This window comes from Tursiops truncatus, chromosome 9, assembly GCF_011762595.2.
Source record: "Tursiops truncatus isolate mTurTru1 chromosome 9, mTurTru1.mat.Y, whole genome shotgun sequence".
Classification (NCBI taxonomy): Eukaryota; Metazoa; Chordata; class Mammalia; order Artiodactyla; family Delphinidae; genus Tursiops; species Tursiops truncatus.
Genome location: NC_047042.1, coordinates 9,272,909 through 9,296,112, shown reverse-complemented (window position 1 = coordinate 9,296,112; position 23,204 = coordinate 9,272,909). Strand labels below are relative to the sequence as shown.

Here is a 23,204-nt window from a genome sequence, read left to right as displayed (position 1 = left end):
GGTGTGCAGACATGGAGGGCACCCTCATGGAGCACATTCTCAGGGGGAAGGGGGTGCTGGGGGGGCCTGGGGGTCTTTGTGCCTTCCTGCCATTTTCTTTCTAAGTTCGAAATTATCTCAAAATACATCATTTTTTGAAAAGTGGATTGTGACTGAATCTCCAGTGTGCCTTGTGGACGTGGTGGTCAGGACCATGTCACATGTGGGGTCTCCTTTGCATGTCTGCAGGTCATGTCCATCCTTCTGCACGGGGATGCTGCGTTTGCCGGCCAGGGCATCGTGTACGAGACCTTCCACCTGAGTGACCTGCCGTCCTACACGACTCACGGCACTGTCCACGTGGTCGTCAACAACCAGGTAACCTGGGCTCCAGGCGGGCTCTGGGGTCTTTGCAGCAGAGAAGGCTGTGGAGGCCACAGCATCAATTAGACTTTCTCCTGAGGCTTCTACGCTCACATCAGCCTTACTTAGAATGACATGGTTTCATCATTTAATACATTTGTTGTTTTCTGATTAATAAACTTGGACAAACAGGAAACTTTCTTTAAAGTGGAGAGATTTTAATTACAGTGTTTAAGATCATGGTGTTATTTCAGAATATTTTCTTCCATATCCACAAGCATATAGATGGCTTTCCTCTTTTAAGAAACTGGGTTCCATACACACAGTTTTATATCCACTTCTTATTTACCACAGTGTTTTCTCATGGCATTATATATTCTTAAAATATTAATTTTAATGGAAATAATTCATTATAGGTTGTTTCATAAAATAGATATTGAAAAGGTGCCAAGGAAAGAGAAAGGTCTAAAAACAACCTCTGAACTGTGTTTTAAACAGATGACCAAACACAGAGAGTCTTTACTGCTTTTTTGGGTAGGGGCTGAGATGCTAACAGGAATGGTCTTCAATCTGGAAGAGTACAGCAAAGATCATTCACAGGGATTGGAAGCCCAAGACACAGGGGGATTTTTTTTTTTTAAAGAAAAAAATTTTTCCATGAGTAGTCTCCAGAGTCAGGTGAATTCCATCCCAGGAGTTTTTTGCTTGGTTGATTGGTTGGGTTTTTTTGGTGCGGTTTTTTGGGGGTTTTTTTTGATTATTTATTCTTCTTTTAAAATTAATTTATTTGTTTATTTTTGGCTGCATCGTGTCTTCATTGCTGCACGTGGGCTTTCTCTATTGGGGCTGCTCTTCATTGTGGTGCGTGGGCTTCTCATTGCGGTGGCTGCTCTTGTTGTGGAGCACGGGCTTTAGGCACGTGGGTTTCAGTAGTTGTGGCATGTGGGCTCAGTAGTTGTGGTGCACGGGCTCTAGAGCGCAGGCTCAGTAGTTATGGCACACGGGCTTAGTTGCTCCGCGGCATGTGGCATCATCCCAGACCAGGGCTTGAACCTGTGGTCCTTGAATTGGCAGGCGGATTCTTAACCACTGCACCACCAGGGAAGTCCCTCTCCATTTGTTTAGATTGGGTAATTTCTGTTCCATCTTTAAGTTCTCTGAGTCTTTCCTTTCTCCCTTCCATTCTGCTATAGAGCACCTCCATTCAGGTTTGGGTTTTTTTTCCCTGATTTCCACCCCCCCCCGGGGGGGGTTTGTTTGTTTGTTTGATTTTTCAACTCTAAAGTTTCCACTTGGTTCTTCTTGTATCTTCTGTTTCTTTGCTGAGTTTCTATTTTTTCATGTATTTCAGGAATGTTCATAATTTTTATTGAGGTATTTTTATGAAGTTTGCTTTGAATTTTAATTTTATGGTCTTTGTGAGGTAATTCTAAAATCTGTGTCATCTCAGTGTTGGCTTCTAATGATTGCTTTTTCTCATTCAAGCTAAGATTTTTCTGGTTGTTGGTATAACAAGTGATTTCTTATGAAACCAGACATTTTGAGGATATGTTATGAAACTCAGAATCTTATTTAAATCTCCTGTTATAGGAGGTGTCCTCTGGACATTTCGGGTCGGGGTTGGGGGACACTTGTTACTGCCAGGTGGGGTAGGGGTCCAGGTTCCCCACCCCAGGTCTGTTGATACCCAGGGAAGGGAGGGGACGGAGGGTGGGACAAGGGTGCTTTGTTACTGCTTCCCAAGTAGCCTCCACTAATACCAGGGATGGAGTGGTTGCCTAATTACCAGAAGCCTAAGGGGGCTGCTGGGGACACCGGGCCTTTGCTGGGGCAAGTGGGGGTGGCCACGGTGTTTTCTGTGGGGTTGGCTGCAGCAGGGTGATGATTGTCTAAAAATCTTCTGTACTGCTAGGTGGCCTGTTCCTGGTCTTCTGGCCAGAGAGAGCCACTTTCCTTGAAACGTCTTTTTGCTATGCCTGTTGGCGTTTCTGAGTTGCCTGCTTCCCTAGCCCTAAATCTGGGCTATATGAGGCAAAAAGATAGCCCTGGGAATGATCACCAGTCATTCATCGGGACCGGAGGTCCCCGGCTGATCTGCTTGCTTCTGTCTGCCTTCAGTGTTTGTCTTATGTATACAATGCCTTGGGTTTTTAATTGTACTTATTAGCAGGAGAAGGAGGGAAAGGTACATCTCCTCCATCTTCCAGAAGTGGAAGTCCCTATGAGCACTGTTTTCTAAGTGTAAATTCCATTTCTCTAGTAAATACAAGACTATTCAGGTTATCTGTTTCTTCTTGAGTGAGCTCTGGTTACTTCTGTCTTTCATGGAATTTTTTCATTTCATTTAAGTTGTAAAATTTATGAGCATAAAGTTTCCAATGTTCTCTTATTAGGGTCTGTTGTTTTATCCCTTCTTTCATTCCTAATATTGGTAATTTGTGTGTTTTCTCTTTTTCTCGGTTATATAGATTTGTTGTTGGTTTCAAAGGAACAGCTTTGGTTTCATTGCATTTTCTCTGTTGTTTTCCTGTTTTCTATTTCATTGGTTTCTGCTCTTTGTAATTTCTTTTCTTCTACTTGCTTTGGGTTTAATTTAGTCTTCTCTTTCTAGTTTCTTTTTTCTTATTCATTGACTTGAAACCTTCCGTCTTGGCAATATAAACATTTAACAGTATTTCAATTTAAGAATCACATTACATGGGCTTCCCTGGTGGCGCAGTGATTGAGAGTCCGCCTGCCGATGCAGGGGACACGGGTTCGTGCCCCGGTCCGGAAAGATCCCACATGCCGGGGAGCGGCTGGGCCCATGAGCCATGGCCACTGAGCCTGCGTGTCTGGAGCCTGTACTCTGCAACGGGAGAGGCCACAACAGTGAGAGGCCGACATACCACAAAAAAAAAAAAAAAAAAAAAAAAAAGAATCACATTACACAAATGCAGTACAGGTAAGCCTTTGGTTTGTCAAACTTCTTATGACAGAACATCAAGCATTTTGGTTGAACTTAAGTGAGACTGTGTCCAGAGGAGAGAGTCTTAAGATGACATAGTGTCTGGAAAATTACCCTAAAAGGAAGCCGTGACCATGTAGCCCAGAAGATGGAAGACTCCTAGAAGCATAAGAGCTGTTTTCAAATAAATGAATGCTTCACAAAGCAAGGAATATAATGGGCAGAGTCAGCACCAATGCATAGCAGTTACCAGGAAGCAGCAGATTTCAGCTGAATGAAAAGAACTTCCAACAATCAGACCTGTTCCTTTTTTTTTTTTTTTTTGCGGTACGCAGGCCTCTCACTGTTGTGACCTCTCCCGTTGCAGAGCACAGGCTCCAGACACGCAGGCTCAGCAGCCATGGCTCACGGGCCCAGCCATCTGCGGCATGTGGGATCTTCCCAGACCAGGGCACGAACCCATGTCCCATGTCCCCTGCATCAGCAGGCAGACTCTCAACCACTGCGCTGCCAGGGAAGCCCCCTGTTCCTTTTTTTTTTTTTTGCACCGGATAAAATTTAATAGGGTGGGGAAGACACTGAAAACAGGACAGGGAAGAAGGTGCAGAGTCCGGGTTGGGTGAGGGCCTTAGTTAGCCAAATCTGGGGCCTTCAGGCCCACCCAGCTTCATCTGCAGGTTGATGCGGTAGCCCTGAAAGCTGCAGAGCGCCCAGCGCATGTGGGAGCAGGGGTAGTGGCGTGGATGGGGGCAGCCAGGGACAGAGCTGCAGGGTTGAAGGAAACAGGGCTCCAACCAGGATAGACCATTTGCCTCTCGCATCCCCTCTCGCTCTCAAACCCAGCAGTTCCACTTTGTGGGGTTTTCCTACTAGTACACTCACTCCCAAATGTCTTCTTTAAAGATATCACTTGGGGGGCTTCCCTGGTGGCGCAGTGGTTGGGAGTCCGCCTGCCAATGCAGGGGACACAGGTTCGTGCCCCGGTCTGGGAAGATCCCACATGCCGCGGAGCGGCTGGGCCCGTGAGCCATGGCCGCTGAGCCTGCGCGTCCGGAGCCTGTGCTCCGCAACGGGAGAGGCCACAACAGTGAGAGGCCCGCGTACCGAAAAAAAAAAAAAAAAGATATCACTTGGGGAATTCCCGGGCTGCCCAGTGGTTAGGACTCGGTGCTTTCACTGCCAGGGCCAGGGTTTGATCCCTGGTCAGGGAACTAAGATCCTGCAAGACACACAGTGTGGCCCAAAATATATATATATATATATATATTATATGTACATAATATATATGTCACTGCTGCACAATTAATATCTTAATAAAACTGGAAGAAAAAATAAATGTACAAAACTGAAATAAGTAAATAATATGGAGGGGCACTGTGGGGAAGCTATGACTGCTGCAGCAAGACTAGAAACCAGAGTTTCTACCACTACATCAGTAGGGAGCTGGTTAAGTAGTTTATGATGTATCCATCCATGTGTTACAAGGCTTAAATGAATTAATACATAGAAATTAATATACATAAAGTGCTCAGAATAGTGCCTGGCCCATAAATAAGCACTAATGTAAGTTAACTGCAACTGCAGTGTAATAAAACCATTTGAGAGAGTAGGATGTGTATATACTGTTGAAATGAACTATAAGGTACGTTAAGTGGGGAAAAGAAGTGCAGAGCAGAACGTGGAGTATAGCTGCACCTCTGTGTGTGTGTGTGAGTGGGTGGGTATGCGTACACCCACCATATGTGTTTAAAGATGAAGAAGTCAGGGACTTCCTTGATGGTCCAGTGATTAAGACTCCGAGCTCCCAGTGCAGGAGGCCTGGGTTCAATCCCTAGTCAGGGAACTAGATCCCGCATGCCACAACTAAGACCCGGCACAGCCAAATAAATAAATAAATATTTTTTAAAAATAAAATAAAAAAAATGAAGTCGGTAACAGTGGTGGATATTGGGGAGGGCAGCTGGGGGACTGAGGTCTCAAAACTTCGAAGCAGTTCACTTTCTGTGGTGTTCTAGCTGTAATGTTCATATTATGATCACTGTCTTACCTGGTCCCTACCCTCATTTCCCTATGGGGAGACCCAGACCCAGATGGACCCTGGGATTGATCAAGGTTCTCTGTAAGTGCTCATCAGAATTCTCCCTGGTACATCTTTTTTTAATGTTCTCATCAGTTTGTGACTATTTCTAATCTTTTCTTTAGTCAGTGTAATAAAGGAGTTTATGTAAAAGCAATTCATCATAAATAAAGAAAGAATTCTCAGACTTCTGTAAGAACTACAGTTTTGCTAATGTTTTCTTAAATCTTTTTACTGTTTTTGATAACATCAATCATGACATGGGGCCAGTAAGATCTGTAGCAGGAAAGGAAAGACGTGCTTTGCTGAGGCTCTTGTTTCTCTAAGGACACACGTAGGATTTCCTATTCTGAATTTTTCTTCTAAGGAAGCCATCAGTTGCTAAATGCTTTTGTATAAGAATGTTTATGGGCGGGGTGGGGGGGCTTCCCTGGTGGTGCAGTGGTTAAGAATCTGCCTGCCAATGCAGGGGACATGGGTTCAAGCCCTGGTCCGGGAAGATTCCCACATGCCGCGGAGTAACCAAGCCTGTGTGCAACAACTGCTGAGCCTGCGCTCTAGAGCCCGTGAGCCACAACTACTGAGCCCGTGTGCCACAACTACCAAGCCCGTGTGCCACAACTACCAAAGCCCGTGTGCCTAGAGCCTGTGCTCCACAGCAAGAGAAGCCACCGCAACAAAAAGCCTACGCACCACAATGAAGAGTGGCCCCCACTCACCACAACTAAAGAAAGCCGGGACGCAGCAAAGAATACCCAAAGCAGCCAAAAATAAAAATAAAATAAATTTTAAAAACAAAAAACAAAAAAACTTACTAAAAAAAAATGTTTATCGGGCTTTCCTGGTGGCGCAGTAGTTAAGAATCTGCCTGCCAATGCAGGGACACGGGTTCGAGCCCTGGTCAGGGAAGATCCCACATGCCACGGAGCAACTAAGCCCGTGCGCCACAACTACTGAGCCTGCGCTCTAGAGCCCACGGGCCACAACTACTGAAGCCCATGCACCTAGAGGCCATGCTCTGCAAGAAGAGAAGCCGCCACAATGAGAAGCCCGTGCAGTGCAACGAAGAGTAGCCCCTGCTCGACGCAACTAAAGGAAGCCCATGCACAGCAACGAAGACCCGATGCAGCCAAAAATAAATAAATAAATTTATTTTTTTAAGAAAAGATTTTTCAGGGAAAAATTAAAAAAAAAAAAGAATGTTTATAAAAACCAAAGAGTCTTTGTATAAATCTTGGCAAAGCCGTAGGAAGCAGTATTATATAATCATTAAAATATTTAATATCCTGGGGAAACGGTCACAACATGGTGAGTTTAAATGCAGGTTACTCATGCTGCTAGTAGGAGGGTGAGTGGTACAACCACTTTGGAGAGCACTCGATGGTATTTAGGTGCAATGTTCTGACCCTGTGGCTTAGTTTTCCCTTCTTAGGAGTACTGCAGAGAAACTCAGTGCTTGCTGGAGAAAACCTCCGTAAGAATGTGTACAGTAACAGTGTATTAACCACAAGTTGGAAACAACTAAATGTCCAACAACAGGAGAATGGATAAATGAACTGTGGTGTATACTATTCAGTACTTAGATTTCACTAAGCTCTACTACAGGACGTAGAGGTACATGTTTCAACCTGGATGAACCATGAATATAAATATTGAACAGAAAGCAAGTTGCAAAGGATTTGCACAGCATATAGAGTATGACACCATATGTAAGGTACACAGACTGTATATCTCTATGGTTTAAAAGACATGGAAATACTCTTCCAAAATGTCAGTGCTATGAAAACCCAAGAAAAGCAAGAAGGCTTCAAGATTAAAGGGGACTAGAGAGAGGTGACAACTAATGCAGGGTGATGTGCTGGATTGGATATGGGACTGAGGCAAGAAAGACTGGGTATCGTTAGGACAATTGGTGGAATGTGTCTACTGAGGATCAGATAACGGTATTCTGTAATATTAAATTGCTTGGGCCGAGAACTGCACTCTGGCTGGTAATGAAATGTCCATGTTTTAGGGAATAGGGACATCTACTACTTACCTGCAAATGGTTTAGGAAAAATGTGTGTGTGTGCGTGCGTGTGTAATGGAAAGAGCATGAATAAGAAAAGGGGCAAAATGGCAACAGTTGGTGAATCTGAGTGAAGACTGTGTGGGAGTTCTCTGTATGCTTTCAACTTTTCCATAAGTCTGAATGATATCAAAATTTTAGTGAACAATAAGCCTAAGAAGATAACATATATTGTTTATGGACACATGGAATACATATTGCAACATGTAGAAACTACGTCCTCCACTTTCAGGGCTGTGCTGTCTGTGTGGGGGCCAGCTGTAGCAGAAATGTATAAAAAGTCCTGAAACTGTTAAGATTTGTTCATTTTGGCTTGTGAGTTCATGGGTGATCATTATAGTATTATCATACTTTCTATATGTTTGAAGTAGTCCATAAAAATAAATTTTAGGTATTTGTTTTCTTTATTTTCCTTTTTATTTTTTTGGTTGCGTCAGGTCTTAGCTGTGGCATGCGGGATCTTTTGTTGTGGCATGTGGGCTCTTCGTTGTGGCATGCGGGCTCCTCTCTAGTTGTGGCGTGTGGGTTTTCTCTCTCTAGTTGTGGCACGTGGGCTCTGTAGTTTGTGGCACGCAGGCTCTCTCGCTGAGGCGCGCGAGCTCAGTAGTTGTGGCTCGCAGGCTTAGTTGCCCCGCAGCACATGGGATCTTAGTTCTCCGACCAGGGAACGAACCTACATCCCCTGCACTGGAAGGCGGATTCTTTACCACTGGACCACCAGGGAAGTCCCCATGAAAATAAATGTTAAATGCAGGTTATAAAATTACGAATATATGATTAAGTTTTAGTACATCTAAGTGGTGAGGCCTTTAATTTTCTTTTCAAAGAAAGAATGCTAATGTTAAGTGACCAAAGTGCAAAACTACAGAAATGATAGGATCTGAAATTTTATATTTATATTTCATGCGTATGCATGCAAAGAAAATCATCTGGAAAGGAAAACATCAAAATATTTACACTGAACCTGGTAGAATATAGTGACTTTGTTTAATTTTTCATTAAACTGTCTTCCAAACTCTGTTGAACATGTATGAATTTTGTTACCAGAATAGGAAAAAAAAACAATTAAAAAAAAATAGCCTTTGGGAACTGTCTTAGAGTAGGCCAAGGGCAGCCAAGTGGCCTCCAGCAAGTGGCCTTCAGGCCCCACCCTGCCTGCCGTTAGCCCCACCCTCACCCTCAGACACATACATTCCTGCTCCTGCCCTGCCCTCTTATCCTGCCCTGCCCTCGGCTCCACCCCCTGTCCTGGTTCCACCCTGCCATTGGCCTGGAGGGTGGGCCTGCTCTGCCCCGCCCCACCTCTGCCCCACCCATGCTCAGCAGCATGCCCAAGCTCCCTGGCCAAGCTGCCTGTCTCTTGCAGATCGGCTTCACCACCGACCCACGTATGGCCCGCTCCTCACCGTATCCCACCGATGTGGCCCGAGTCGTGAATGCCCCCATTTTCCACGTGAATGCGGATGACCCGGAGGCAGTCATGTACGTGTGCAAGGTGGCAGCCGAGTGGAGGAGCACCTTCCACAAGGACGTGGTGGTGGACCTGGTGAGTGACCTTAGCCCGTGTCCTGAAGAGAGGGGTCAGGGCTCCCTAGAGCCAGGGCACCTCAGTGCCCCTCCTGAGGGCTCCTGCATCTTCGGCCTGGGTGACCTGACCTGGGGAAGAAGGTAGTTGGAATCCTGTCCCCAGATAGCCCCAGGTCACTCTCGTTTCATCTCATGTGACAGTCAAAGCAATTATAGCGAGTGAAGGAGTGAGAGACAGGACCCTAATTCTAGAAGAGGTAAACTGAGGTGTCACATAGGAGAAATGGGGGCAGGTCCTCGTGGGTCCTGGGTCCCAGCCAACATGGTCCGTGATGCTGGCATCTCCTGGCTGTGTTCAGGTGTGTTACCGACGCAATGGCCACAACGAGATGGACGAGCCCATGTTCACACAGCCGCTCATGTACAAGCAGATCCGCAAGCAGAAGCCCGTGCTGCAGAAGTACGCCGAGGTGCTGGTGTCGCAGGGCGTGGTCAACCAGCCTGAGTATGAGGTGCGTCCCCGGCTCTGGTCCCAGTGGGCCTTTCCAGAGCCAGGGAGGGATAGAGAAGGCCCACCACAGGGCAAATGCTCGCTTTCGCAGAGTAATTAGGATCCAAGTGAGAACACGTGAAATATTTACAACTACAGCATTTCGGTGCATAACTTCTTGGAGAGTCCAGGCTACTGAGGAGTTGGGTGAGGGAGGTGGGACCTGAGAGCACTTTGGCACAAGGCAGTGGCCTCCTTGGCTTACGGAGTCCAGTGCACAGGGGTGAGAGGGCGAGAGGCTGATGAGGGATCCAGCTCGTAAAGGGCCTGCTGTGACCTGGTCAGTTCTGGCTGGTTATGAGTGCGAAGGCCCGTGCAGGGTGACGGAGAAATGGAGCAGGGCTTCGTATTCAGGGGCTGTGCTCGGAGCCATGAGAACTCATCCGAAAGAATATGGTGAGAGGGTGGGCGGGGACAGGGCTCCAACTTAGAGCAGGATCTGCAGCCAGCAACTGTGGAGAAGCAGCTACGGGAATGAAAACAATAAAACGGAAGCTTCCCACAGACCTCAGGGGTGATGCGTGTTGGGAGGAGAAGGCCTGGAGGCCAGTGGAGTCTGAGGGACTCTGCACTCAGGAAGTGCAGGCGCGCACTGGCCGTGTGGCTGGCGTGCCCTGTGCAGAGCGGCCCTGACGGCTGTGTCGGGCCCGACCCTCCAGGAGGAGATCTCCAAGTATGACAAGATCTGTGAGGAGGCCTTCACCAGGTCCAAGGACGAGAAGATCTTGCACATCAAGCACTGGCTGGACTCCCCCTGGCCTGGTGAGTGAGGAACGCCACCAGTGAGCCCCCTCCCCGCTCCACAACACCCTGTGGGCTCTGGACTCGGACCCCTGACTTCGTCTCTCGGTCCTGGCCACCGCTGCACAGCATCTCGCGTGTCCACGGCTCCTTGAGGAGTGGCACCTGTGCGTCAGCTTGCCCCTTCTCTGCTAGGCTTCTTCACCCTGGACGGGCAGCCCAGGAGCATGACCTGCCCCTCCACGGGCCTGACGGAGGATATTCTCGCGCACATTGGGAACGTGGCCAGCTCCGTGCCTGTGGAGAACTTCACCATTCACGGAGGTAAGGGCGCCACCCGGACCTTTGGAAGTGTTGGGCCGAGTCCAGTGCCAACTGTGTCCCAGCATGAGACCAGTCCTCGCCCACCTTAGGTCCCTGCTTCGTTCAAGGCCGGGGTGGCTGGATGAGGGAAGCCCTCGCCTCACCTCACCCCTGCCCCGGCGAGGTCCTCAGCCGGCGGAGCAGTGGAGGAAGGGATGGGATGTCACGGCCGCTCTGGCCTGGTCTCCACTCAGCTCCCTTCCCCACTCTCCCGGTGAGTCAGGACTCCCAAAAGCTTGGGCCGAAGGAAGCTCAGCTCTTGTCCCGAGAGGGGGTGCTGGGCGGCTGGTGAGCACCCTGTCTCTGCAGGGCTGAGCCGGATCCTGAAGACCCGTGGGGAGCTGGTGAAGAACAGGACGGTGGACTGGGCTCTGGCAGAGTACATGGCTTTCGGCTCCCTCCTGAAGGAGGGCATCCACATCCGGCTGAGCGGCCAGGACGTGGAGCGGGGCACTTTTAGGTAATGGTCCCGGTGCTCTTGTGGGCCCTTCAAAGCATGGGAGATGGAAAGGAAGGGCTCTGGAGTTCCTCTCCCAGAAGAAAATCCCTGCCAGGAGCAAATCATTAGATCCCATTGCTCAGACCCAGAAGCACCCTTTCCCTGCTCTGATTAGACGCTTCTGTTAAGAACGGGGCTTTGTGCTCCCCCGGCGGTGCACGGGGCTGGCTTCTGCCGCTAATCGGTGCTGTTCTCCCTCAGCCATCGCCACCACGTGCTGCACGACCAGAATGTGGACAAGAGAACCTGCATCCCCATGAACCACCTCTGGCCCAACCAGGCCCCCTACACCGTGTGCAACAGCTCACTGTCCGAGTACGGGGTCCTGGGTGAGCACCCCAGCCTGCGAGGCCCTCCTCCCTGCCACCTCCCCGCTGCTTCCCCTGCCACCCCTTGCCCCTCCTCCCCTCCGCCCCACTCTCCCCTCCTCCCTGCAGCCCCCTTCCCGCCCACCAGCTGACTCCTGTCCGGTCTTCTCTCCCTCCCTCCTGCCCTGCAGGCTTTGAGCTGGGTTTTGCCATGGCCAGTCCTAACGCCCTGGTCCTCTGGGAGGCCCAGTTTGGTGACTTCCACAACACGGCCCAGTGCATCATCGACCAGTTCATCTGCCCGGGACAAGCCAAGTGGGTGCGGCAGAACGGCATCGTGCTGCTGCTGCCCCACGGCATGGAGGGCATGGTGAGGCCCCCGCCCCTTCCCGGCAGACCTAGAACGTGGGAAGGGCCTGCCTAGGACCCTGACCCCGAAATTGGCACCGTACAGGCTCTGCTGGTGTTCCCCACCTCCCTTGGAAGGCAAGAGGCAGGTCCTGCTCCGTTACTGATGAGAAGTGGCAGTGCGGACGGGGACCTCCCAGGCTCCAGTGTTCCCTGTTCTCTTCCCTCCTCCTCCGCCAGGCCCTGTGGGGGGCTTGCTTAAGAACCGGGTTTGGAAACCAGGAGGAACCAGGAGTGCTGGGCCCTGTCCTGATGTGGAAACGCCCCCTCCACGCTCCATGTGCAGGAGGAGAAGGAATTAAACTGCCAGCAGTAAAGAGACAGTTTGGTGTTTTTCAGACCAAAATGAGCAAGTTGGTTAAGGAAGAGATGTACTGAATGCAACGGTCAGCATGGGGGAAGCTCCTGATCTGTAACTTGTGTGTCTGGTTCCAGGGTCCGGAACATTCCTCCGCCAGGCCGGAGCGGTTCCTGCAGATGTGCAATGACGACCCAGACGTCCTGCCGGTGAGTGGCACACCTGGGCGTCTGTGGGCAACTCTGAAGGCACGACTGCTCTGTGCCTCTCGGGAGTCGCAGGTGGGCCCCGAGCCTGCTGGTCTCCACAAAGTGAGAGGCCTTCTTAGAGCACAGAAGACAGTGCCGGGCTGCCTCCTGTCGTCCCTGCTGCTGTAGAAAGCAGAGGCGCTGAAAGCTACAGCAGAAGCTTCTAGGGGTGATACCACCTGTATTTTGATTCAGGCAAACAGTTTAGAGGAAAGAACTCTGGGGTGATTCTAGTGAAATTTTAAGAGCTAAAAGGAAATTTGGGGGGTTCTGTTTCTGAGGAACATCAGAATTGGTTTTAGGTAGAACCTGTATCTGTCCCAGACCAGGCAGTAGTTTTCAGAGAAATAGGGATTACATGGGACTGAGAATCCCATTCAGAGCGTGGGGCTGGCTGGCTGAGCTCTCGTCAGTGCCCCCTGTGTGTGCATCTCTGGAGGAGCTGTGGCACCCTAAGGCTGTGGCCATGAGGCCCTCTGCCTTGATGCCCCCTGCGATGGGGTGCTCAGTGCCGCCTGGCCTCTGGCCCTTTCCCTCCTTGCTCCAGGACCTTAAGGAAGCCAACTTCGACATAAATCAGCTGTACGATTGCAACTGGGTTGTCGTCAACTGCTCCACCCCTGGCAACTTCTTCCATGTGCTGCGTCGCCAGATTCTCCTTCCCTTCCGGAAGCCGGTCAGTTGGGGGTGTCCCAGCTCAGAGAGGCCTGGCCTGAGAACTCCAGGGCCCCAGCCCAATGGGAGGATGGACTTGTGGGCGGGTGGTCGTAGATGGTGCGTTGAGCTTGGAGGAGAGCTGAGCCCCCAGGAAGCAGTCTCCTTGGTGAGGTGTGGAAGGGTGAGTAGGAGTGTGAGTGAAGGGTCCAAGGGGAGAATGCCCCCTGCTGCTGCCGGCCACAGTGCAGGGCCAGGCAGGCCCATGGGACAGGACAGCCCTGGCCACAGGCAAGGACGTCAGGAAAGGCTCAGGGGTCTTCCCCAGGTATAGGGTAGGGGGCACCCAGGGCTCCGAGCAGGCTGGGACAGACCCTGGAGGAGTGGATGCCCAGTGTCTCAGGGCGGAGGAGAGGGGACAAGGGGAAACCGCATCGTTCTGTTTTCCTTCTCTTCACCTCTACCCTGCGGATCCCGCTGACCTGACCGTAGAGCTGGGAGGGCAGCATTAGATGCCTGTTCTGAAGGCGAGGCCTGGGCAGCCCCTTGCTGTCGGCCCTCCTTCTGGAATCCTTAGAACCTGAGCCTGTCCTGCTGTGTTTCAGTTAATCATCTTCACCCCCAAGTCCCTGCTGCGGCACCCTGAGGCCAGATCCAGCTTTGACGAGATGCTTCCAGGTAGGCTTGAGGGGGGTGAGCATTTGGAGTGGGTCTTCACTGCTACTCTGTGGGGGGCTTATCCTTGTCAGTCTCACTCTGGTCCTTGCCACATTTTTTGGTTGTTGGGTAAAGACCACTGAACACGACAGCCTGGATGTCAGAGCTCATGTGCAAATTGGTCAAACAGCATGTCTCGCGTCCCACTGGGGTCTGTGACCCCTGCCTGGGTGCACCCCCGCAGGACTCTCTTCAAGACCCTGCTTTCAATTCCTTTGGGTATATACCAAGAAGCAGATTGCTGGGTCATATGGTAATTCTTCAGGCATACCATACCGTTTTCCATACTGGTTCACAGCAATACACGAGGATTCCAGTTTCTCTACATTCTTGCCAACACTACTGTTTTCTGTTTTTGTTTTCTTGGTTTTTGTTTTTGTTTCATAATAGCCATCCTAGTGACCATGAAGTAGTATCTCATCGCAGTTTTGATTTTTGTTAACCTAATGATCAGTGATGTTGAGCGTCTTTTCATGTGCTTATTGGCCATCTGTATGTTATCTTTGGAAAAATGTTTAATCAAGTCCTTGCCCATTTTTTAATTGGGTTGTTTGTTTTGTTGTTGGGTTGTAAGAGTTCTCTCTGTTTACTGGATATTGATGCCTTATCAGATATGTGACTTGCAACTATTTTCTTCCATCTGTGTGTAGTCTTTTTTTTTCCAGGCCTGTTTGTGTGTTTGTTTGTTTGTTTATTTGCTGCACCACACGGCATGTGGAATCCTGGTTCCCCAACCAGGGATCAAACCCGTGCCCCTTGCATTGGGAGTGCGGAGTCTTAACCACTGGACCACCAGGGAAGTCCCTGTGTGTTGTCTTTGGATGCACAAAATTTTTAAATTTTCATGAAGTCCACTTTTTCTCTTCTTTTTGTTGTTGTCTGTGCCTTTGGAGTCACATCTAAGAAATCACTGCCAAATTCAATGTCATGAAGCTTTTTTTTTTAAATAAATTTATTTATTTTTGGCTGCGTTGGGTCTTCATTGCTGCGCGCAGGCTTTCTCTAGTTGCAGCGAACGGGGGCTACTCTTCATTGTGGTGCACGGGCTTCTCATTGTGGTGGCTTCTCTTGTTGTGGAGCCCAGGCTCTAGGTACATGGGCTTCAGTAGTTGTGGCGCGTGGGCTTAACAGTTGTAGCGCACGAGCTCTAGAGCGCAGGCTCAGTAGTTGTGGCACATGGGCTTAGTTGGTCCGCTGCATGTGGGATCTTCCGGACCAGGGATCGAACCCCTGTCACCTGCATTGGCAGGCGGATTCTTAACCGCTGTGCCACCAGGGAAGTCCCAATGTCATGAAGCTTTTGCCGCATGTTTTCTAGTTCTGTAAAACATGCCGTTGGTAATTTGATAGGGATTGCATTGAATCTGTAGATTGCTTTGGGTAGTATGGACATTTTCACAATATTGATTCTTCCAATCCAAGAACATGGTATATCTCTCCATCCTTTTGTGTCCTCTTTGATTTCTTTCATCAGTGTCTTATAGGTTTCTGAGTACAGGTCTTTTGCCTCCTTAGGTAGGTTTATTCCTAGGTATTTTATTCTTTTTGTTGCAATGGTGAATGGGATTGTTTCCTTAATGTCTCTTTCTGATCTTTCCTTGTTAGTGTATAGGAATGCAAGAGATTTCTGTGCATTAATTTTGTATCCTGCAACTTCACCAAATTCATTAACTCTAGTAGTTTTCTGGTGGCATCTTTAGGATTCTCTATGTATAGTATCATATCATCTGCAAACAGTGACAATTTTACTTCTTCTTTTCCAATTTGGATTCCTTTTATTTCTCTTTTTTCTCTGATTGCCGTGGCTAGGACTTTCAAAACCATGTTGAATAGTAGTGGCGAGAGTGGGCAACCTTGTCTTGTTCCTGATCTTAGAGGAAATGCTTTCAGTTTTTCACCATTGAGAATGATGTTAGCTGTGGGTTTGTCGTATATGGTCTTTATTATGTTGAGGTAGGTTCCCTCTATGCCCACTTTCTGGAGAGTTTTTATCATAAGTGGGTGTTGAATTTTGTCAAAAGCTTTTTTCTGCATCTATTGAGATGATCATATGGTTTTTATTCTTCAATTTGTTAATATGGTGTATCACATTGATTGATTTGTGTATATTGAAGAATCCTTGCATCCCTGGGATAAATCCCACTTGATCATGGTATATGATCCTTTTAATGTGTTGGTGGATTCTGTTTGCTAGTATTTTGTTGAGGATTTTTGCATCTATATTCATCAGTGATATTGGTCTGACATTTTCTTTTTTTGTAGTATATTTGTCTCATTTTGGTATCAGGGTGATGGTGGCCTCACAGAATGAGTTTGGGAGTGTTCCTTCCTCTGCAATTTTTTGGAAGAGTTTGAGAAGGATGGGTGTTAGCTCTACTCTAAGTGTTTGATAGAATTCACCTGTGAAGCCATCTGGTCCTGGACTTTTGTTTGTTGGAAGATTTTCAATCAAGGTTTCAATTTCATTACTTGTGATTGGTCTGTTCATATTTTCTATTTCTTCCTGGTTCAGTCTTGGAAGGTTATACCTTTCTAAGAGTTTGTCCATTTCTTCCAGATTGTCCATTTTATTGGCATAGAGTTGCTTGTAGTAGTCTCTTAGGATGCTTTGTATTTCTGCGGTGTCCATTGTAAATTCTCCTTTTTCATTTCTAATTTTATTGATTTGAGTCCTCCCCCTCTTTTTCTTGATGAGTCTGGCTAATGGTTTATCAATTTTGTTTATCTTCTCAAAGAACCAGCTTTTAGTTTTATTGATCTTTGCTATTGTTTTCTTTGTTTCTATTTCATTTATTTCTGCTCTGATCTTTATGATTTCTTTCCTTCTACTAACTTTGGGTTTTGTTTGTTCTTCTTTCTCTAGTTCCTTTAGGTGTAAGGTTAGATTGTTTATTTGAGGTTTTTCTTGTTTCTTGAGGAGGCTTGTATAGCTATAAACGTTCCTCTCAGAACTGCTTTTGCTGCATCCCATAGGTTTTGGATCGTCATGTTTTCATTGTAATTTGTCTCTAGGTATTTTTTGATTTCCTCTTTGATTTCTTCAGTGATCTCTTGGTTATTTAATAATGTATTGTTTAGCCTCCATGTGTTTGTGCTTTTTACATTTTTTTCCCTGTAATTGATTTCTAACCTCATAGCATTGTGGCTGGAAAAGATGCTTGATATGATTTCAGTTTTCCTAAATTTACTGAGGCTTGATTTGTGACCCAAGATGTGATCTGTCCTGGAGAATGTTCCATGTGCACTTGAGAAGAAAGTGTAATCTGCTGTTTTTGGATGGAATGTCCTATAAATATCAATTAAGTCTATCTGGTCTACTGTGTCATTTAAAGCTTGTGTTTCCTTATTAATTTTCTGTGTGGATGATCTTTCCATTGGCGTAAGTGAAAGTCCCCCACTATTATTGTGTTACTGTCTATTTCCTCTTTTATAGCTGTTAGCAGTTGCCTTATGTATTGAGGTGCTCCTATGTTGGGTGCATATATATTTATAATTGTTGTATCTTCTTCTTGGATTGATCCCTTGATCATTATGTAGTGTCCTTCCTTGTCTCTTGTAACATTCTTTATTTTAAAGTCTATTTTATCTGATATGAGTATTGCTACTTTGGCTTTCTTTGATTTACCTTTGCATGGAATATCTTTTTCCATCCCCTCACTTTCAGTCTGTATGTGTCCCTAGGTCTGAAGTGGGTCTCTTTTACACAGCATATGTCTAAAAGCCTGTGTCTTTTGGTTGGAGTATTTAATCCATTCATGTGTAAGGTAATTATCGATATGTATGTTCCTATTACCATTTTCTTGTTATGGGTTTATTTTTGTAGGTCCTTTTCTTGTCCTGTGTTTCCCACTTAGAGAAGTTCCTTTAGCATTTGTTGTAGAGCTGGTTTGGTGGTGCTGAATTCTCACAGCTTTTGCTTGTCTGTAAAGCTTTTGATTTCTCCATCGAATCTGAATGAGATCCTTGCCGGGTAGAGTAATCTTGGTTGTAAGTTCTTCCCCTTCATCACTTTAAATATATCATACCACTCCCTTCTGGCTTGTAGAGTGTCTGCTGAGAAATCAGCTATTAACCTTATGGGAGTTCCTTTGTATGTTTTTTTTCGTTTTCCCTTGTTGCTTTCAATAATTTTTCTTTGTCTTTAATTTTTGTCAGTTTGATTACTATGTGTCTCGACGTGTTTCTCTTTGGGTTTATCCTGCCTGGGCCTCTCTGTGCTTCTTGGACTTGGGTGGCTATTTCCGTTCCCATGTTAGGGAAGTTTTTGACTATAATTTCTTCAAATATTTTCTCAGGTCCTTTCTCTCTCTCTTCTCCTTCTGGGACCCCTATAATGTGAATGTTGTTGTGTTTAGTGATGTCCCAGAGGTCTCTTAGGCTGTCTTCATTTCTTTTCATTCTTTTTTCTTTATTCTGTTCCACGGCAGTGAATTCCACCATTCTGTCTTCCAGGTCACTTATCCGTTCTTCTGCCTCAGTTATTCTGCTATTGATTCCTTCTAGTGTATATTTCATTTCAGTTATTGTATTGTTCATCTCTTTTTGTTTGTTCTTTAATTCTTCTAGGTCTTTGTTCTTTAATTCTTCTAGGTCTTTGTTAAACAGTTCTTGTATCTTCTCAATCTTTGCCTCCATTCTTTTTCGAGGTCCTGGATCATCTTCACTATCATTATTCTGAATTCTTTTTCTGCAAGGTTGCCTATCTCCAGTTCATTTATTTGTTTTTCTTGGATTTTATCTTGTTCCTTCATCTGGTACAAAGTCCTCTGCCTTTTCATTTTGTCTGTCTTTCTGTGAATGTGGTTTTCCTTCCACAGGCTGCAGGATTGTAGTTCTTCTTGCTTCTGCTGTCTGCCCTCTGGTGGATGAGGCTACTTAAAGAGGCTTGTGCAAGTTTCCTGATGGGAGGGACTAGTGGTGGGTAGAGCTGGGTGTTGCTCTGGTGGGCAGAACTCAGTGAAACTTTAATCCGCTTGTCTGCTGATGGGTGGGGCTGGGTTCCCTCCCTGTTGGTTGTTTGGCCTGAGGTGACCCAGCACTGGAGCCTACTGGCCCTTTGGTGGGGCTAATGGCGCCAAGGAGTACTTCCCAGAACTTCTTCTGCCAGTTTTTTTGTCCCCACGGTGAGCCACAGCCACATCCTGCCTCTGCAGGAGACCCTCCAACAGTAGCAGGTAGGTCTGGTTCAGTCTCCTAGGGGTCACTGCTCCTTCCCCTGGGTCCTGATGCACACACTACTTTGTGTGTGCCCTCCAAGAGTGGAGTCTCTGTTTCCCCCAGTCCTGTCGAAGTCCTGCAGTCAAATCCCACTAGCCTTCAAAGTCTGATTCTCTAGGAATTCCTCCTCCCGTTGCCGGACCCCCAGGTTGGGAAGCCTGATGTGGGTCTCAGAACCTTCACTCCAGTGGATGGACTTCTGTGGTATAATTGTTCTCCAGTTTGTGAGTCACCCACCCAGCGGTTGTGGGATTTGATTTTATTGTGATTGCGCCCCTCCTGCCATCTCTTTGCGGCTTCTCCTTTGTCCTTGGATATGGGCTATCTTTTTTGGTGAGTTCCAGTGTCTTCCTGTCGATGATTGTTCAGCAGTTAGTTGTGATTCTGGTGCTCTCACAAGAGGGAGTGAGCGCACTACCTTCTACTCTTCCATCTTGAACCAATCTCCGCATGTTTTCTTCTAAGTTTTATAATTTCAGTCTTGTGTTTAGTCTTTAATCCATTTTGAGTTATTGTGTGTGTATGGTGTAAGGGTACAGCTTCCTTTGCATGTGGATATCCAGTTTTCCCAGCACCATTTGTTGAAGAGACTCTCCTTTCCCCATTGAATAGTCTTGGTTCCCTTGTCAAAATCATTTGACCATATACGTGAAGGTTCATTTCTGGTCCCTCTGTTGTCTTCCATTGGTCTATATATGTCTTTATGCCAGTACCACTTTGATCTTGTAGCTTTGTAGTAAGTTTTGAAATCAGGAAGCATGAGTCCTCCAGCTTTGTTTTTCTTTTTTCAAGATAGTTTTGGCTATTCAGGGTCCTTTGGGATTCCATGAATTTTAAGGTGGACTTTTCTATTTCTGAAAAAATGTCATTGGGATTTTTTTTTTAAGACGTATTATTTATTTAGGCTGTGTTGGGTCTTTGTTGCTGCACACGGGCTTTCTCTAATTGCGGCGAGCGGGGGCTACTCTTCGTCGTGCTGAGCAGGCTTCTCATTGCGGTGGCTTCTCTTGTTGCGGAGCACGGGCTCTAAGAGCATGGGCTTCCGTAGTTGCAGCACGCGGGCTCAGTAGTTGTGGCTCACGGGCTTAGTTGCTCCACAGCATGTGGGATCTTCCCAGACCAGGGCTCGAACCCACGTCCCCTGCATTGGCAGGCGGATTCTTAACCACTGCACCACCAGGGAAGTCCCTGTCATTGGGATTTTGATAAGGATTGCGTTGAATCTGTAGATTGCTTTGATAATATTAACATCATGGCAATATTAAGTCTCCCGATCCATGAACATGGAGGACTTCCCATTTATTGGTATCTTCTTTAATTTCTCTCAGTAATGTTCTATAGTTTTCAGTGTACAAGTCTTTCATTTTCTTGGTTAAGTTTATTCCTAAGTAATTTTATTTATTTGATGCTGTTTTGAGCAGGATTTTTTTTTCTTAACTTTTGGATTGTTCATAGAAGTACAACTGAATTCTGAGTGTTGATTTTCTATCCTGTAACTTTGCTGAATTCATTTATTAGTTCTAACAGGGTTTTTTTGTATGTGGAATCTTTAGGGTTTTCTACATGTAAAACAAACAGATAATTTTATTTGTTCCTTTCCAATTTAGATACTTCTTAGTTCTTTTTTTTTTCCCCCCCCAATTGCTCTGGCTAGAAATTCCAGTGTTACGCTGAATACAAGTGGTGAGAACGGACATCCTTGCCTTGTTTGTGTCTTAGGAAAATGCTTTCAGTCTTTCACCATTGAGTATGATGTTTGCGGTGGGTCTCTCATATCTGGCCTTTCTCATGTGAAGGTAGTTTCCTTCTAATCCTAGCATTTGCGTGTGTACGTGAATGTGAGCATGTTGTGTGTTGCTTATGTGCCATTAAGGGAACCCCTTATTTTGAATGCAGCTTCCTGAAGTCGGCCTTGTTCGCAGGGGAATGGTCCCGGCCGTGAGCATCTGAGTATTTGCTCTAGTTTCCAGTGTGGCAAGTTTTAGTATTTGTAAACTTATGAGGAGTCTGAGCAGAGTGGTCATGGGATGGTCTTCTAGACCTAGTTGTCCCTGAAGTCTGAGGTAGGTCGTTCTGAAGAATGAACTGATGTCCCTTGCTCCTCAAGGCTGGCCTTGCCTACTGTGCCTGTTAGGCTCTCCCAGTGTGGATTAATGCAAGGGCATCACAGGCTGGCGAGTGGGGGAGAGCCCTAACCCTCAGAAACTAAATGTTCTGGTGTCAGTTGTGGCACAGCCCCACCTCGTGGAGGGAGGGCCCTGGACACCCTCAGCCAAGTCCTGAGCAGACCCCCAGCTGTGGGGATTCTCTTGTAGGTACCCACTTCCAGCGGGTGATCCCAGAAGATGGCCCTGCAGCCCAAAACCCAGAAAACGTCAAGAGACTTCTCTTCTGTACCGGCAAAGTGTACTATGATCTTACCCGAGAGCGCAAAGCACGGGACATGGCAGAGCAAGTGGCCATCACGAGGATCGAGCAGGTGAGGGCAGGTGGTGCCCAGGCCGGTCCTGGCATTCCTCCTCTGGGTGTCTGGACCCCAGAGCTTTCCCAGAGTTTCCAGAACATCCTTCAGGGGTCACTGAGCTCCTCACCTGGGATGCCAGCCCCTCTAGGACACCAGCCTCGCCCAGTACTCTGAGCACCTTCTCCTGACAGGAGCTCCTCTCTCTCTCCCCAGCTGTCGCCCTTCCCCTTCGACCTCCTGCTGCAGGAGGTGCAGAAGTACCCCAGCGCCGAGCTGGCCTGGTGCCAGGAGGAGCACAAGAACCAAGGCTACTATGACTACGTGAAGCCCAGGCTGCGGACCACCATCAACCGCGCCAAGCCTGTGTGGTAAGGTCGCGGGCAGTCGGCTGGGGCCCGGGGAGGGCAAGGGGGCCCGGACCCCTCGGGGGCCTTCGCCATCACCGCGCACTGTCACTCCCCTCAGGTACGCCGGCCGGGACCCAGCAGCGGCTCCAGCCACCGGCAACAAGAAGACCCACCTCACGGAGCTGCAGCGCCTCCTGGACACGGCCTTCGACCTGGACGCCTTCAAGAAGTTCTCATAGATGCTGCCTGGGCTCCGCCTCACGACCGCCCCTTGCTTCTCCACTACAGAATAGTGCTCCGCGCTGCCCGCGCCTCTGCCCGTCCCTGCACCACACACACCCCCTCCTTGCTCACTTAGGAATTAAGCCGCTCCCCCACGTGCTCGGCTGCCCCCAGGCCAGGTGCTCCCCAGGCTCTGTGACTTCTGTCCAGCTGAGCAGCCTTCATGGAGGCAGTGGAGAGCGGGGGGAGGAGAGGCAGCCCCCGCAGGAGTCCTGGGAGGGTCACATCTGCCCTCACCCCCGGATCACCCCCAGGGCCCGCCTCATGTGGCACACCCTTGTGCTGGCGGTCCCTGTCACCCAGCAGGGTGGCTTCCTCTCCTCAGGCTGAGCCCAGACCCCTCAGGGGAGCCACCACGGTCAGAGGCTTTGTGGGGTGGGAGGGCTCTGTGAGGACCCTCGCCGCGCAGTGAGCAGAGGGCACTGACGCGGGCTGGCTGGTGGGAGACGGCCCAAGACTGACCTGCACAGAGAGGGCAGGTCCGCTCTCCTCAGCGTCCACTTCCTCCCCTCGAGAGGGTCCCGGGCCGTGCACAGGGGCCATGCACACTCCACCCGCCTGGAGCTGGGTGGCACCCGGGCCCGTGGGGTGTGCGTGGCGGGAAGCGCCACTCGGGGCTCTCGGGCGCAGGCGCAGGCTGCTCATCTGGGTCCTGCCCTCCCTTAACCTCCAGTTCCACCTCCTTTCCTCTTTCCTTCTACACGATGGAGACTCCGAAGCATCCTTCTCTCTGCTGTGCCAAAGCTGGTCCGAAGGGGAGAGGAGGGCCAGGAGTGAGGGGCAGCACTAGGCCGGGGGCCAGCTCCCCTGACCTGTCACAGGGACAGATCTGATTTATTTATTTTGGTTAAAAAAAAAAATAACGAAAACAACTTTGCATTGCATTTGGCTTGACCCATAAACTAAGTTATCCTTGGGCCTGTGTGGTGTCATTCTTTCTGCTCCGCCCTGCCTGGGAAGCAGCCCCTCCTCGCTGCAGGGCCTGCGTGCCTGCGGGGCAGCACAGGGGTGGCGGCGCCGCCTCCTCCCTCCGGCCTGGCCTCGCTGTCATCATTGTGGCAGACTGTGTTGGACACACCCTGGTTTCTGAGTGTCCCCTGCTCCCAGGTCCCCCAACACTCCACCTAAAAAAGTACTCTGCAGTCTG

The 23,204-nt window shown here is 48.3% G+C and overlaps 1 protein-coding gene across 3 annotated transcripts in view; it reads left to right on the top strand.

Moving 5' to 3' along the window:
* The window catches only part of OGDH (oxoglutarate dehydrogenase), a 76,333-nt gene extending 53,360 nt beyond the window's left edge, over positions 1–22,973 (top strand). For all 3 annotated transcript variants that reach the window (XM_033862845.2, XM_033862847.2, XM_033862846.2), the window contains exons 10-23: positions 229–357; positions 8,801–8,980; positions 9,321–9,473; positions 10,171–10,273; positions 10,448–10,576; positions 10,925–11,075; positions 11,316–11,443; positions 11,614–11,792; positions 12,266–12,337; positions 12,924–13,052; positions 13,636–13,708; positions 21,280–21,443; positions 21,642–21,796; positions 21,894–22,973. In XM_033862845.2, the coding sequence (XP_033718736.1) occupies positions 229–357; positions 8,801–8,980; positions 9,321–9,473; positions 10,171–10,273; positions 10,448–10,576; positions 10,925–11,075; positions 11,316–11,443; positions 11,614–11,792; positions 12,266–12,337; positions 12,924–13,052; positions 13,636–13,708; positions 21,280–21,443; positions 21,642–21,796; positions 21,894–22,014 (1,866 nt within the window). In that variant the 3' untranslated portion in view covers positions 22,015–22,973. The remainder of the gene's footprint in view (positions 1–228; positions 358–8,800; positions 8,981–9,320; positions 9,474–10,170; positions 10,274–10,447; positions 10,577–10,924; positions 11,076–11,315; positions 11,444–11,613; positions 11,793–12,265; positions 12,338–12,923; positions 13,053–13,635; positions 13,709–21,279; positions 21,444–21,641; positions 21,797–21,893) is intronic.
* The last annotated feature ends 231 nt before the right edge of the window (positions 22,974–23,204 follow it).